We start from the raw sequence: 15,944 nt of genomic DNA, 5'->3' as shown, positions 1-15,944 counted from the left end.
TCTGTGTGATGACAGACAAACGTACCTGTGTTGAAGGGACTGGAGGAGCAAGAGGAGGAGGAGCAGCTCTTGCCAGTGCTTCCTGTCTTTTTACTGCGATGAACGTGACTGTGTGAGCTCAGCTTCTTTGATTTTCCCTCATTGTCCTTGCTGCTATGGTGACTGGAGGAGATCTGCAAACACAGAGATACAGAGAGAGGATTATTTACAATGTGTCACTGAAAATCTGAAATGCTTTTTTGTTTTTTAAGAAATTTAATTTAAGAATCACAGGCTTTTCATACCTTTTCTATGCTGCTTGTTGTCACTGATGAGCTCAGTCTGTCAGACGACTTCTTGTGGCGCTCTTTTTGCCGTATCTTGTCTTTATGACTCTTAAACACAAATGTAAATGTAAAAGATTAAACATGGTCCTATAGCGATCACAACATTCTCATACAGAACATGTTCAGTGAGCAGAAAACATGACATTTTTCCAAATATAACCAATTATCAACCAAAGACATGAACATAAGTCAACATCCTCACCTTTTATTTGCAAAAAAAATGGGCAATTTCTCACATAACAGTCCTGATATGTACACTTGCACATCTATAAGTGGTTACAGAAATATCCTGGCCGTGTTGTAGAGGGTATACCTGCATATCAGGTAGACCCAAAGACTGGGTCGGGACCCACAGATTGGTCACAATTGATTTTTTGGAGGTCCCAAAACAAATCCGCAAAATTTTCTCAACCTTGTGTACAGGATATGTGTTTTAAATAACATGCATAAAATGACATTGTAATACATTCATCAAAGATCTCTTTAATATATTAATTTCATGAATTAAATGATTCATTATTTAATTGAAATGATACTAGGTGTTAGAGACAAGTCTGTTAATTATTCGCAACATTGCACAGAAATCTACTCTTGCTAGGATTGATATTATGTTTGGGTCCCGATTTTTTTGCCGTTCTTTAAAGTGGTTCCTCATAGAAACAGTTTGGGAAACACTGATGTAGACGACACCACTGACATAATTCTGTGATAAAGACGTTATCACTTTTAAACAATCAATATCAACAGTTAGAATCACTTTTCGTCTTTTGGAAAATAAACAAATGTTGAGTATTTATTGCCCCCCCCCCCCCATCAGTTTTTACCTTCCTCTGCCTGTGATGATGGTGTTTGTCCTGTGAAGGAGAGGTAGAGCGCCCCCTGGGATGAGTGAAGGGGGTACTTGTATTTTCACAAGAACGCAACTTTTTCTGCTGTTAAAAAAAAAAGCAAAAAAGAGAAATGATGGTTTTGTATAGTGCAGGACTGAAACAATCAAAGAGTTTGTTGGTCCAAAACACAGCATTTTTCTTTTTAATATATTAATATATTTATTACAAATAATTGGTTCTCAGAAACTTGATAAATGTTGCTCAGTCATTAAAAATGTATTTTTTTATCCAAAAGTTTATGTTTTTTTAAGTTTGTGAGGACTTGTCTGCCGCAGAGCCTGGTGTGGTTGTGATAAAAAATAAAATAAAAAAAACAGTCATGTTCTGTCACACATCTATATTGATAATCAATTATTCAGTATTGATAGTTGAATCTTGTTTTTTTCAATAATAAAACAAGTTTTCTGATTATTCAGCTTTTTAAATGCAAATATGCTCTGAATTGTTTGCTCCATATAACAAAGAAATCATTAAAATTGAGCAATTTTGGTTTGAGGACAAAACAAGACATTTGAGAACATCATCATTTCCAGGTTTGGGAAAAACACTTTTTGAGATGATGATGAGAGATGAATTGAATGTTGTTGTTATTTACAGCCATAGTTTGTGTAATTTTTCACCAATTTGTTGTAGTGATGCTTGCAGTAGCCACAGTATTTCACATTGTCAGCTTCTGGTCCTTCCTCTTCACACAGCAGACCAGCCATCTGAGCACTGAACACACAACGTCACAGGGTCAGAGCGGAAGATCACAAACATCTCACACAAAACAGACACACATGTAACCTGGATGTCACCTGAGTCACGCAAAGGCTTTAATCACTGATCAAAGCAAGACGGATTAAATATCACATCTCCACCCACGTCTTCATTTTAAAAAGTCATTCTGTGATAGGAATCTAAGAATCAGTTGTGAGTTACACAGTGTCACACAGCACAAATGAGGGAAATAAAAAAAGCAGGCAGAAAAATAACATGTTTAGATTAGGAATAGAGTTGCAAAGTGGGCAGAAAGCACTCAAATTAATTTTTGTCATCATGTATTCGCTTCTGTCCTGGACAGCACTATGTGTACTGACTTGAAAACATAATAAAAGGTAATAAAAGTTACATGCACATAACTTAATAAAAGGCCCAACTTTATTGACTTTCGGTTCTTTATGAAGCTGCTGTATTATAGTGCCTCCTCCACTGGCTTATCGTGTTTCTAAATAAGAAATCACAACGTGCAACAACTACTTTGATGACGTTCACTGACAGTTCACACACATGTCTTGATGAACCGACAATTGTATTTACAACGGCATGTTTGCAATAAAATGGTTCGCATCTCTTGCACCAAAGTGTGGAATTCTCCGTCTGTGGCTCTGCTGAAGTTGAGTGGCTGCACGCACCGTCTCAATTTCCGCTGCATGTGTTTTTCTTTTTCCAGCAACCAACGACAGACAAAGCAGCTCTTCTTCATCATCGTCCTCGCTTGAGCCATCTTCATCATGTCGCATTGTTCTCTCGTAAAATGAAGTTCGGCAGCTTTACTTCTACTAGCGTCCTTCTCGTTGCCATGATTGCACAATAAAGTTCTCCGCTCATGGGGACCCACGCGTTTATCCTCTTCGCCTTCTTTGGTAAGAATGCCACCCGATGGTGAAGCGGGACACTACAGGACCCTGACGAACGAGTATACCAGGGTCTGCGCAATACAGCGGGTTTAAAGGACGCCCATAAACACAATGCATTCCTTTGCCCTTTACTCAAACCTTAACCATCACGACTGATTGATTAAATCTAACCATAAAACCAAGTCTTAACCCTTAAAAGCTCTTTAAAGGACTTTAGAGGACCAGCTAAAATGTCCCAAACACACAAACATCCTTTATATCTCAACACTTACCAGGTGACATGAAAGGCCTGTCTGCAGCCTTGTCTGTTGCAGGTCATGCAGGCTCCACACGCTGCCTTGCTCTCCCTCCCATGGTCCTCACAGATATAACAGGTCTGGAGAAGCAGCAAAGATGGGGAACAAAGAGTGAGAGACTTTATTATTATTAGGGATGCAACGGTACAGTTTTCCCACGGTTTTTGGGCCGCGGTATCGGAACAGTTTCGATATCTTAATACAAAACTACTCAGACTAGCAAAAGCAATATTACATTGTAAAAATAATTAAAAGCACAGATATAATCTCACCACAAACTGTATAGTGCACAATCAGATCAAATGAAAGAGCAAACATGAAACCACACAAAATAAAAATAAATAAAGTTTAGTGCTATCCATCAAAAATAAACACAATTTTAACCCACTCACAGAAACTACAACTACAAATACACCAAAGAGACGGGTGATGACACTTGCTCTGGGTGGCGCTGTAGAGCGCGTGTCTGTCGAATATCCAACTTCAAACCAACTTCACTGCGCTGCATAACAGATGCTTGCGTACCCTGGTTTGTTTGTTGACGTTCATTTTCTCGTTCTCATCGTAGTCTACGCTGAATCCTAAATGATCTCACACAGCGGACTTATACGAAGACGGTGCCGCTTCAAACTTCCTTTTTTCAGAGACTCGTTCACTGGCGCAGCATTGTGTATTTTAATACATTTTGACGGACTGAAACGCACCGAAATGTCTTCACCGTTGTTTGCCGTCGCATATTGAACCGAACTGGGTGTACCGAACGGTTCGGTAAAATACCGAATACCGTTGCATCCCTAATTATTATTATTATTATTATCATCATCATCAGAATCATCATCAAGTCGATTGATTTGAACAGAATCAAAAATATCAGGATTAAAGGCTTAAGTTGATGAAGTTTTTAAAGCCTTAATAGAAACTGCCACTGTATTTTTAATACTATTTACACTAACTATATTAGGTACAACAGACACTTAATAAAGTGGCAAAAGTGGCACCAATACGATAAGATTAATAAGATAAGATACAATCTTCTACCGCTGACAAAGTAAATAAGCTGAAGTTCTGTGTGTCCAGAGTCTGCTTTTCTTCAGGTTTAGGTTGGTTATTTGAGTCTCTGTTGCTTTTCTACTGTGCAATTAAAATAAAAGCAGTTTGAAGAACTATGTGGTGGCTGATAATGATGCAGTGAGGATGATGCTTCCAGGTAAACCAACTTTTTGAGTCCCTTCATGTGAGAGACTTTTGAAATTGGATGTACAATTTAAGTTCACCCTTCCCTTGGGGTACCAGAGTAAAATGGTAGAGTACGGTTTAGCTCCACCCATGACAATCAGCTGATTGGGCGACAGAAAAATGTCACTCCCACCCACAGTCTATCCTCATTCAAAGCTTGACGTCTTGTTGAGACAAACTGAGAAGGGAAAAAAACGAGCTGCTGGATGTCCTCCATTGTTGTGTGTTGTGTTGCGTTCAATGTTGCCGTTCATTCTCTTTGAACCGCACAGTGCTGAACTATAGATCAGTTAGAAAGACTTAAAAATCCTGAAATTAATCCGGAGATTAAATGTTAATCTCCAACATTTAACGAAAGCACTGCTGAAAGCCGGCGATCGTGAGCCGAATCACAAAAACTATTTTACTTTATTATCATAATGTGGCGAGCTGTTGTGGGAGCAGTGAGGGGGAGATAAAAGGTTTTCCTAATTTTGCGTGCAGCCGCAGCTTTACTGTAAATGATTATGACATTTTGCTTGTCAGGACAACAGATGGGTCTTTCAAACAGAACACAGCTTTTGTACAACATAACTGTTAACCAGATGTTGGGGGGGGGGGGCTCACATCAAAGTGAGTGATGCTAGCTGTGCATTTGCTTTCAAAACATACCTTTATTGTATCTTGTACATTTTAAAGCAGATTTTTTTTTGTCACCAATGCTCCTTGCACATTCTTAAACTCAAATCTATTTTTTACTGTATAGAAGTTAGTTGCTTGTATTAAACTGCAGGAGGTGAAAAGCAAACATTTTGATCCATCATGTGCAGTCAAGACTTTTGTTGAAATCGTTGATTTTTAAAGCTGGGATCCTCACATCTTGCAAGCATCAGGCTTCATTGTCCTGAAACTATGCACGCAGAGCACTGTAAATGCACACACACACACACACACACAGCTTTTGTACTTCTTCCTCAGATTTTTCCACACTGAGTGGTGTTGACTGGTGGTGGTGAAGGGGGGAGAGAGGGCAGAGGAGGCCCAGCAACAGGTGCGGGACAAAGGAACAGTGGGCTCTTTACCTTTTTTCACTTGGCCTTTTCTCTCTCTCCCCTTCCCCCCCGTCATCCACCAATCCACACATCCCACTCCTCTCTCTGTTCCCCTCAGAGGATGCTGGATATGTAACGAAAGACCGGAGACGCAACCGAGCGCGTTAAAAAAGAAAGAAAGAAAGAAAGGGAAGAAGAGGCTTCTTGGATTTTACGCTGTCCAGAAATTCAGCCAGCAAAATGTGGATGAATGGCTCTGACGGGGGAAAAACTGCATACAATTTACTGTAGCTGACACAGTAACATGAAACCAGGCATGCCAAGACTCACATGTGTACATTTATATGCAGGCACGCACTCACACACACGGAAACTATTCTTTTAAGAATTCTGCATTTACTTCCATTCATTTAGACAGCATCACAAAGGTGGTATCCCTAACCTTAACCATGACCAGTTAACGCATAACCCTAAACTTAACCAGTTCCTCAGAATTGAGAATTGTCCTTAAGAGGTAACATATTACAGAAAACACACACATACACGTCAGTGACAGTCTGCACCGACCAATGACTCCAATGTTGATTTGCTCCGTCATGCGTAAATCTTTAAAAAAGCTGTGCTTCATGATGGATTTAGTGCTGAACTCGCTACTTCTGTTACACACACACTCTGCAAACTCTCTCAGCCTCTACGGGCAAATAATAAGACGGTCACAAGACGGATGATGTGTGATGAAGCTGAGTGCAAACCAGTCTGTGGGTACACAAAGCTAAAAAAATACAATTAAAAAAAAAAGAAACAGACAAGAGGAGAGGATTTCAAAAGCATTTCTCGTAGTTAAACGGTTTAACAAAGACGTAGGGATGAGCCAAAAACATATCTAGAACAAAGAAAGATTAAATAGCAGCATTAAAAATGTTAATTCCTTGATGTAATAATGACTTTTATTTAGTTTAATGCTCTAATAAGCCCTTAAAGTTCAAGAGACGCTGGTTTTCGCTCATTTATATTATTCGTCTATGCAGATGATTTGTTATGGAGCAAAGATAACTCTCTGCCCGTAGTAAATGCAGTTAGTTGTGTGAAAGAATGTCTTCATTTCTTTTATTATATCTGTAATGTGTAAAACGTCAGCTTCTCTGTGTTTGGTGTAACGTTATAGTCCTGTCATATGTACTACAGCGTTTCTTTTGAGACACCACGTTTTGATTTTTTAAGAATATTTTATTTAACTAATGTTACAAATAAATATTATACTTTTCTGGATTAGCAGTCGATAGTGCCAAGCAGAGGTGGGTAGAGAAGCCAAAACATTTACTCAACTCAAAGTACTGTTACTTTAAGACAATAATTACTCAAGTAGAAGTAAAAGCACTCATGAAAATAATTACTCGAGTAAGAGTAAAAAAGTATCGGGAAAGGCTACTCAAGTACTCAAGAGTACAAGTACTGACTGTCTCCGGATTTATTTTTTTTAATATTCAGAGCAACACAATGATTATGATCGTGTGCTGGTGACAGGTTTTGAGGCCTTCAGGACGGGGGTAAGAGACTGTGACATCTTTGAAACAGAAAAATTCAACGATTAATGTACGCATGGCCAGGATATGAAATCTAAAAATTAAATATTACAACTAAAAGTAGCCTCCCGACTAAAATGGACTATGCAACGATCGAACTGTATTTACTGCAACTGCACTGCAAACTGTTATTTCAGAAAGAAAAGACACAACAAATACAGATGATGAAAATATGAAGGACAAGAAATTCTATCAGAATAAGCCCCCCCCCCCCTCCTTTATATTTTTCCTAATTTATTTCATTTCAAATGTAAAGAGGTTATTATTGTCAATTTTTTTATGTATTGTATAATATGTAGTGTAGCTCACAAAATAGCATCGGTGTTCCAGTTTCTGGGATGAGAAGTAGCACATACAGAGAGGTTTGGTTTCTCCTTTTGGCCACAAGGTGGAGTATCCACCAAAGTGAGCACTGTTCAGTCTTAAAGCAGGCAAGCATAATGTGTATGAGAACAGTTTATATATATTTTTTTTCACCGTGAGAAATACAATGTGTGGAATGCGTGATGAAAGCCCGAAACGCGTGACTGTCACAATCGATGCGTGAGACTTGCGAGCCCTTTTTAGCGAAATCCAGCGACCGGAGTGTACAACAGAAACCTGAAGACCAGAACCTCGGTGTCGATACGGTAAAGAACTGGTGTGTTTTAAGTCCACTTTGAGTCGAAATCTGCGGCTAATAGCCAAAGTTATGTTTATATGGGTTATAACAGTCACGTCGGCTGATTGCCGACGTGATATTTCTCTCCCTCGGGGAGAGAAATATCACGTATTACATAGGTTGCGCATGTAATAAAAAAAAAAAGATAAAAGTCAAATATATACTCAAATATAAGTAAAAGTATGTTGCAATAAAACTACTACAAAAATGACTATCTTCCTCTGGTGCCAAGTGTGAGAATATCGCAATACATCATTTTGCAATGCCATTATTAAAATCATATTGTGATTTAAATATCTAGTAATAACGTATTGTGGCGTCTCTGGCGATTCTCGCCTATATAAAAAACTAGAACAAAATAATGTGTTGTCAAAATAGTTGGCAATTAATATTTTTATTCATTATTTTCTAGATCTTAATGTTTTATGTATATCTGAAAATGACCATTATTCCTGACGTAAAGGTGATGTTAAATTGTTTGACAAACAGCCCAAAGCCAAAAAGATTGAATTTCTTTTTAAGATATAAAATACAGGAAGTAAGGCCACTGACTATCTGAGCTTTTGAAAGGATTTTTAAACTCATCATTTCAACCACACAACATTTCTATTTCTCAGTTACTGAGCTTCTTTGTTGTTCCTTTGACCTGCCACATTTCTCTTTACTACAGCTGGAAATCTCCCACATTTCCCAGAATGAATTCATCGACCTCCAGAGAGGTCCTCGTGACCTCGCCACATCAGCTCTGCTTTGTACACGGACATGTAGGTGGAGGGAACAACAGTGATGTGGAGCTCCACTCTCCTCCCGTTAAGGGAGAAACAAGCACTGGACTACTTCCCATGTGTCTAAAAACTGTGTTGAATCATAGTTTCTTTCATGATTTCTATCTCACTCTGATTTTTAGAAATTGATGTTTGTAGATTCAGGTTAAAACAAAAACTCCTGAACTTAATTTTGAAATGTTTCTCCTCAGCACATATGAATGAATTAAGTACTTAAAGAAACATTACACCACTGGAAAGATGAATGTTTATTAAAACTGGGTCAGCTATGTAGTAGAAATGTGAAATAATATTTGAAGTAAGTGCCTTTTTGGCCGAGAAAGACAGAAAATGTATTTTTGGCTCATGGAGATGAATGACAACTCCCACAATGCACTGTGCTCGCTAGCCACACCCCCTTGTTACAGAGTGAAGCAGCCAGTTTTGTTCTATGGTGCTAAATTGTACCAGGATGTGCAGTAAAAACAAGGAAAGGACAAGCAATAAGAGTCAGAGAGATTGAAGGCTAACGCTATGAGCTATCAGCTTGTTTGCAGCGATCAACCACCGGGAGTTTGGAGAAGACGCTGAAATGTAAATATCGAAATAGGAAGGCAAAAGTGAAAGGGAAGGTCTACAAGACAGTAGTGAGACCTGCAAAGATCAGGGTCTCTGCAGGTTTCAACAAGTCAAATTTAAGACTTTTTAAGACTTTTTAAAGACCATAATGAATACAATTTAAGACTCATTTCAAATCCATACTGGCAAAAAAGTACAAAAGACATGAAGGAAAATTGGAGCCACAAATCATTGAACTTGCAATTCGGCTTAGCTGTGGGCTTTCATGAAGTTTTCTCCGCTGCTATGCTAAGCTGTAACACACCGCGGCGCACGCACAGCACTCTAGCTAGTGGTGCTGGATAAATTCTCACCGGGCAGCACAGGTGGACTACTTTAGTTGTGTGTTGTAGTTATGTTCTCAAAAACAGAAACATTTCAAAGCGAGACTGAAGTTTATGCCTGTTTTAAAGGTGAAGTAAGTAGTTTATAGTGACATCTAGAGGAGAGGCTGAAATTTATAACAAAGAACTGCTCCTCTGCTCACCCCCTCCCTTCCCTGAGCGCTACGGTATCCGCAGCCGGTCAAATGTCGTCCTCGTCGTCTTTCTCCGTGTCAGCAGATGAGGTTCATGAGGCGAGGGAGAGGGCGAGCTACCGCGGCCGTAGCAGACGAAGCGGAGAGAGTGGAGGCGGGACTTCCGCTACAAGTAAAGCGACGCTTGATTTGTTCTCTCGCGTTTGTCCTTACAGGCTCCGTTAGAAACATGACGTCTCGCTGCTAACAGTGGCTATGCAACCGCGGCCCGCGACCATGTTATTTTACATGACTTTTTGAAACACTACGAAAATGAAACAAAAACTATTATACAGTGACTAGACAATGCAGGAGCACATAATATGTATAAAAAAGTGGATTTTGCGTTATATAAACCCATAAATATTACACATTGTCCCTTTAAGGCCTTAAATTAAAATGATTGGATTTAAGACTTTTTAAGACCCCGCGGATACCCTGTATGATGCATGACTTGAAGACAGTGGCACTATCTAAAAGACAGGAGACTCTGGAGCTGGAGGTGTCAGAGCTGAAGATGCTGAGATTTTCATTGGGAGCGACCAGGATTAGACAGGATTAGAAATTAGTATATTCAAGAGACAACTCAGGTTGAATGGTTTGGAGATAAAAATAAGAGAGTGAAGGTTGACATGGTTTGGTCACATGTAGAGGAGGGACAGTGATGATGTGAGATGGAGCTGCCGGGCAGGAGGGAAAAGAGGAAGGCCACAGAGAAGAGTCATGGATGTTGTTACGGAGGACATGAGGACAGTTGGTGAAACAGAGGACACAAGGCAGAGGTCTCACAAATGTGGTCCCGCACTCCATTTAATGAGGCCCACCCCTTAACATCAACTTATAATGAGAAGTGGCCCATGACCTCCTCCACCTGGAATAATAATGATGATGATGATGATAATAATACATTGTATTAGTCAACACTCAAAGTCACCTTACATAAAACATAAAAAAATAAAAGTATGGTGCAATGTGGTTACTGGTGAGTTATTGTCGTAAACAGGGAGAAATATTTATTTATATTAATACTAATAGTTTATATGAATCACACTTCTAAATGTATTTAATGTAAAATTATACTTATATATGAGGGTTTTTATTATCTCTCTCTCGATCCGCTTATAAAAATTAATAATATATGAAAATAATATGAGAATTCCAGTGTGTTTCATTAGTAAGAAGCTGCAGGCCCCAGTAACTGATCACCGATTAGTGCGTTTAAATAAACAGATAACCGAAAACGATCCGATCACGTGAGGAGCGATATGCCTCTTTAAATAACTGACTCTATATACTTATGTACTGTTTATGGAATATCAGCAAATTACTATTATTAAAGCGACCATAGACCGAAGTTTATTTGCGCCATTACCTCGTTTATGAAGTTTCGAAACAAACAGTTCAGCCACTGCTGAGAACGCTGGGTTTTATTGTATTCTCCCACCTGTTATGTTACATCGGGGTTGAAAATGTACACACACCCCCACCCCCGGGGGTCAGAGACCCTCTCACCACAGTCTCCTAAGATCCTGTGGGAAACACTGACATTCCATATCATAACAAACACATTTACTTTGAAATGCTGTGAAACATCATCATGAATATCTTTATTGCGTTTTCATGATTTTTAGCTAATTTCTGAGATTTCTTTTCCCCATGACCGGCCCTCACTGGCCCCCAGGATGTTTGAGTTTGAAAGATCTTCTTGGAAGCAGAGTAGGGCTTTCAAAATAGCTCCAAAATGACGTTTGAATATTCCCTCCAAAAAAAAACATAGGTTCAAACCATTCACATATCTATATATGTCAATAATGCCTAAAACATATACATTACCTATACCGTAAAACTTTTAAGACCGCAGCCCTCTCGCTCGCTCACAGTTTTTTTTCACAATCGAATCTTTTATATTCAAAATAGTGCTGTCAGTTAAATGCTTAATTAACGCGTTAACGTGAACCCATTTTAACGGCGTCAATTTTTTTATCGCGCGATTAACGCTCTTTTTGGCCGAGTAAACACACGGAACACATTACTTCCTGCTTCACTGACGTCACATGACGCGAACTTCTCGTATCTCCAACAGCACACACACATATACACAATTCCTCACACACACACAAGTTACAAACACCAGGTTTAGCCTGTAACATAGATTAGTTTGTCTGACAGAGTGGTTCAGTCTGTAGAATAAGATGTGTAATAATAATTCATCTAAAATTAGATTTTGGCTTGAACAAATATTATTGTAACAAATTATAACAAATATTGTGTCTTGAAATTGCAGTAAGCTGTATTGCAATTTAGATAAATTTAGATTGATTGTTCGGCCCTACACTACAGTATATGCCAAAATATGCAAATAACATTTACACAAAGCAAGCCAATCCACTTTTCTATGTTAATAAGAGTATTAAAATGAGGAGAAATAATGGTACAAAAAGAACTCAAGGGACATTTAGAATAGATAAAAATGCGATTAAAAGTAAAAAAAAGGAAGCGATTAATTGCGATTAATCGCAAGTTAACTATGACATTAATGCGATTAATCGCGATTAAATATTTTAACAGTTTGACAGCACTAATTCAAATATATATTCTAAAGGAGAGTGTGTGAGTGTCAGTACCTTGATGTATCGCTCATGAGGGACATACTGCAGGATGATGGGCTCCATGGTGAGGACGTTTGCAAACTGCACCTCAGGGATGTAGAGCGCACACACGACGTGGGCCCAGCCTGATGGAGAGAAAATGAGTGGATCAGTGACATCTTCACGTTTATGTGAGGAGCTTGTGTTTGTTGTCCCGCTGTGTCGGAGGGACATACCTCCGCTGTCCGTCCTCTTGAGGGCTCCATCTTTGTGGGGGCACAGTTCACACCTCTGGATGGGAAAAAGAAGAAGAAGAAAAGGAAGCAGCAGAGAATTTAGAGGAGCAGATGCAGCACGAACAGGTGGCCTGTTTTGGCTCGGTGTACTCACCACGCGCGCCGCCCTCTCCTGTGACTCACACTTCCTACAGAACCATGGACCGGTGGGCACCTGGACGATGCCGTAACATGCTGACACACAAACACATACAGGGTGAATCACTGAAATCATCTGTTATCACGTTGTCATTTACAGTCACCACACGTTAATTATGGGTTATTTCTTTGGCTGATGCAGATTTTTAGAAACCAGAGCAGCCGATAACAAATTGTTTTTGGCCTGTATATTAAGCAGAATTTTGAAAACACAGTTAAAACAGTTTAATGATATTAATAGTCTGTGTCTATTGCCTGCACTGTAGTGCAATTGTGTACTGCATTTTCAATACGTATAAGGCATAAACAGGTCATTATTAGCCGCTTATTAAAAAGTTGTTGATGAATAAAAGTATGAAACAAGTTACAAAATCAGCAAAAGTGAAACAGAATCTGATCAATTATCTCATATATACCAGTTTCATATATGAACAGTGTGAACAGCAAGCACATGAAACAAGACATAAATCCAATCTAGGATCACTACGTCCACAAAAACCAGATCTGAATTACATCAATAGAAACAGAATCACATCAGTGTGGTAATGTCAGTTCTAATTCAGGCCATTTTCAAATGTAAACAGTGTAAACAGAATGTCACATGACCACAAGTCAGACATAAATCCAGTGTATGATCTCAAAACCAGGTCTGAATCACATCTACAGAATCACTTCAGTGTGGTAATGTGAACACAGGTGTATAATCTGACCTGATCCACTTTCAAATATGGTTTAATCCACTTTTAAATGTGCTCAGTGTGAACAGGACAAGTCATATTGAATCTGTATCGACTCTTTTTATTTATTTGTTTATTTTCAGTTCTGACTTGGACCACATATGAACGTTGTCTGAATGAGAACTGGAAAAAAAAAAAAAAATACCAGGTTACATTTGAAGAAAGAAAACAGAACTCAGTCACATTATTACGGGTTACTTGAGTCTGCCATGTTACCATGGTGTCCGAAACAACCGGCGATTATCTGTCGCAAAACAACACCGCGACTCTCTCCAGTGTGTGCCGTTAAGTGAAGCGGGCCCTGCGTGTTTAATCGCGAGTGGAAACAAACACACACACACACACAAACACACACACACACACACACACATACATACATACATACACAAACACAAACACACAGCACGCCTCCCTACCCCTCCCACGCACACACACAGACACGCACGTACACAGTGAAAACACCAGCAGCAACAGCAGCTTCAGCAGCAGCGGCGGCTCCTCCGCCTCCTCCGCCTCCTCCGGCTGCTGCCGCCACAGCTGCCCCGGTACTGACCGGCTAACGGCGGCTAACACGTCACGTTACCTTGGTGAACAGCGACGTTACAGCCGTGTCCATCACAGTAGACCAGCGGGTTCTCAGCCCAGCCTCGCTCGTCTGAACACACGCAGCAGCCTCCGACCATTTCCCGCATGCTGCTCCCGCATGAAGAAATGTTGTTTTCCTCTCCCGGCGAACGGCTCACACTTCACGCAGGCTCGTCAAGTGGTCACCCCCCCGCTCCGCGCCGCCGCGCCGGGCATAGTCACGGGCCACGTCCGTGGCGCAGTTTGACCGCAGCGGAGAGACGAAATCTCGGCGTGGGATTTGCGCTGCTGCTGCTGCTGCTTTTTCCGTGATGTCCTCCCTCGTCCCCATAGAAGCGATGCAGTGCGCATGTGCAGACCTGTTCTGGGTCAGAATGAATAAAACTCACAATAACAAAGGTGGAAACTTCATGTTATTGTGTGTTTTTTGTTGAAATAAACACAATTCCATTGATTTTATTTCAAAAATAAAAAAGTCTCTCTCTTTCACACACATACGAGCTTCACTCTGTGACATTTTAATTTGATTATTAAAACATGTGGATGAACCAGACAAAACCTCTGGCAACTCTGATCCTCTAGCGACTCAACAGCGCCACGTTGAGGGTCTCCACAGAACAGCAAGTTACAAGCTATTACACCATCCACCTACCCACTGTATTATAACAGAATAATACAGAATAGAAAAACAGAATATAATAGACTGTAATATGATAAAACAGAATAGAATAGAATCTGAATTGGAATGTAATAGAATACGATCAGCTAAAATAGAATCCCATCCATCCATTGAATCTACTAAAATAAGTTGTAATAGAGTATAATAAAATGGAATAGGCTGTAATAGAATATAATACAATCGAATAGCACAGAATAGAATCTACTAATTTAAACTGTAATGTAATATAATAAAATACACTGCAATAGAACAGAAAATAATATACTGTAATAGAGTAGAATATAACAGGCTCTAACAGAATATAATCTATTAGAATAGATTGTAATAGAACACAGAACAGACTGTGATATAATAGAATACAATTGAGTAGAACAGAATATAATCTACTAAATGAGATTGTGTGATAAATATCAAACAAATAAAAATGAGTCATCAATGTCCTCACAATAAAAGTCATAATTGTAAAGGCTGTAGTTTGATTCCAAGTTTTAAAAGTGTGTTGATGTAAATCCAGATCTTGTCTCATGATAATTTGTCACATCATTACTGTTCCAGTCAAAGCTACAGCATATGTCAGCGTGGAGTTCACAGAGATGCTGGTGTGTGTTGACGTGTCGTGTGTGTGTGTCTCAGTCAGCAGGGGTCACCAGAGGACTCTCAGTCTGACTGGACACATGTCCCTGTTGCTTGGTGACACCCACGTCTTTGTATGACTCCTGCCTCCGCTGAATGACTAAACTCTGTCTGACACACACTTTTCAGGTGGAAATGGAAATGGGACCTGTGACACACACACACACACACACACACACACACACACACACACACACACACACACACACGTTCTTGTACATCGTTCTTGGAGAGGACACCTACAAACAACACATTCTCTAGAGCATTGGTTCTCAAAGTGCAGCCCGGGGGCCAATGGCGGCCCGCAGAAACATTTCTGGCGGCCCGCAATGATTTACAGTTGATAGTTTTAATCCAGGAGCTACTAAGCTTGTTAAATGTTTATTGGACATTACTGGATACAGACCAATAAGTGTAAACAAAAATACTGGGTATTTACCTAGTTTCTATATGGTGAATTTTAGTGTATTATTGGGTTATAAGCTGGTAATAAGCAGGTAGCTACAGCCCCCAATTACTAGCTATTTACCCAGTAAATATATGGTAACAGAAATGTGTTACTTGGTATTAACCTGTAATTAGAAGGTGAGAACAATGGCCAAAATACTGGGTAATTAAATCATAAAGCATTATTATATTAACGCTTATATTACTTAACGCTGAACTGTAGAACTGCAATCTGGTGTTTAAATTTTTTACAAATGGGATTTATTTCTGTTTTTTTTCCTTTGGCGGTCCTCAGACAGA

At 39.5% G+C, this 15,944-nt stretch overlaps 1 protein-coding gene across 1 annotated transcript in view; it reads right to left on the bottom strand.

Moving 5' to 3' along the window:
- LOC310941298 (protein AF-17-like) overlaps positions 1 to 14,117 on the bottom strand; it is a gene marked incomplete at its 3' end in the record, with an annotated part of 31,196 nt that extends 17,079 nt beyond the window's left edge. Inside the window, exons 1-9 of the mRNA XM_083906450.1 lie at positions 13,884 to 14,117; positions 12,520 to 12,599; positions 12,366 to 12,420; positions 12,166 to 12,275; positions 3,108 to 3,211; positions 1,837 to 1,930; positions 1,151 to 1,258; positions 285 to 374; positions 26 to 173 (exon numbers count right to left, since the gene is read on the bottom strand). Coding sequence (XP_083762576.1) covers positions 26 to 173; positions 285 to 374; positions 1,151 to 1,258; positions 1,837 to 1,930; positions 3,108 to 3,211; positions 12,166 to 12,275; positions 12,366 to 12,420; positions 12,520 to 12,599; positions 13,884 to 13,992 — 898 coding nt within the window. The 5' untranslated portion in view covers positions 13,993 to 14,117. The remainder of the gene's footprint in view (positions 1 to 25; positions 174 to 284; positions 375 to 1,150; positions 1,259 to 1,836; positions 1,931 to 3,107; positions 3,212 to 12,165; positions 12,276 to 12,365; positions 12,421 to 12,519; positions 12,600 to 13,883) is intronic.
- Between the last annotated feature and the right edge of the window lie 1,827 nt (positions 14,118 to 15,944).

The sequence above is a fragment of the Microchirus variegatus genome, assembly GCF_963457635.1.
Source record: "Microchirus variegatus genome assembly, chromosome: 19".
In the NCBI taxonomy this organism is placed as follows: Eukaryota; Metazoa; Chordata; class Actinopteri; order Pleuronectiformes; family Soleidae; genus Microchirus; species Microchirus variegatus.
Note: the sequence above shows the minus strand (reverse complement) of the source record. Positions and strands in the feature narration are given on the sequence as shown.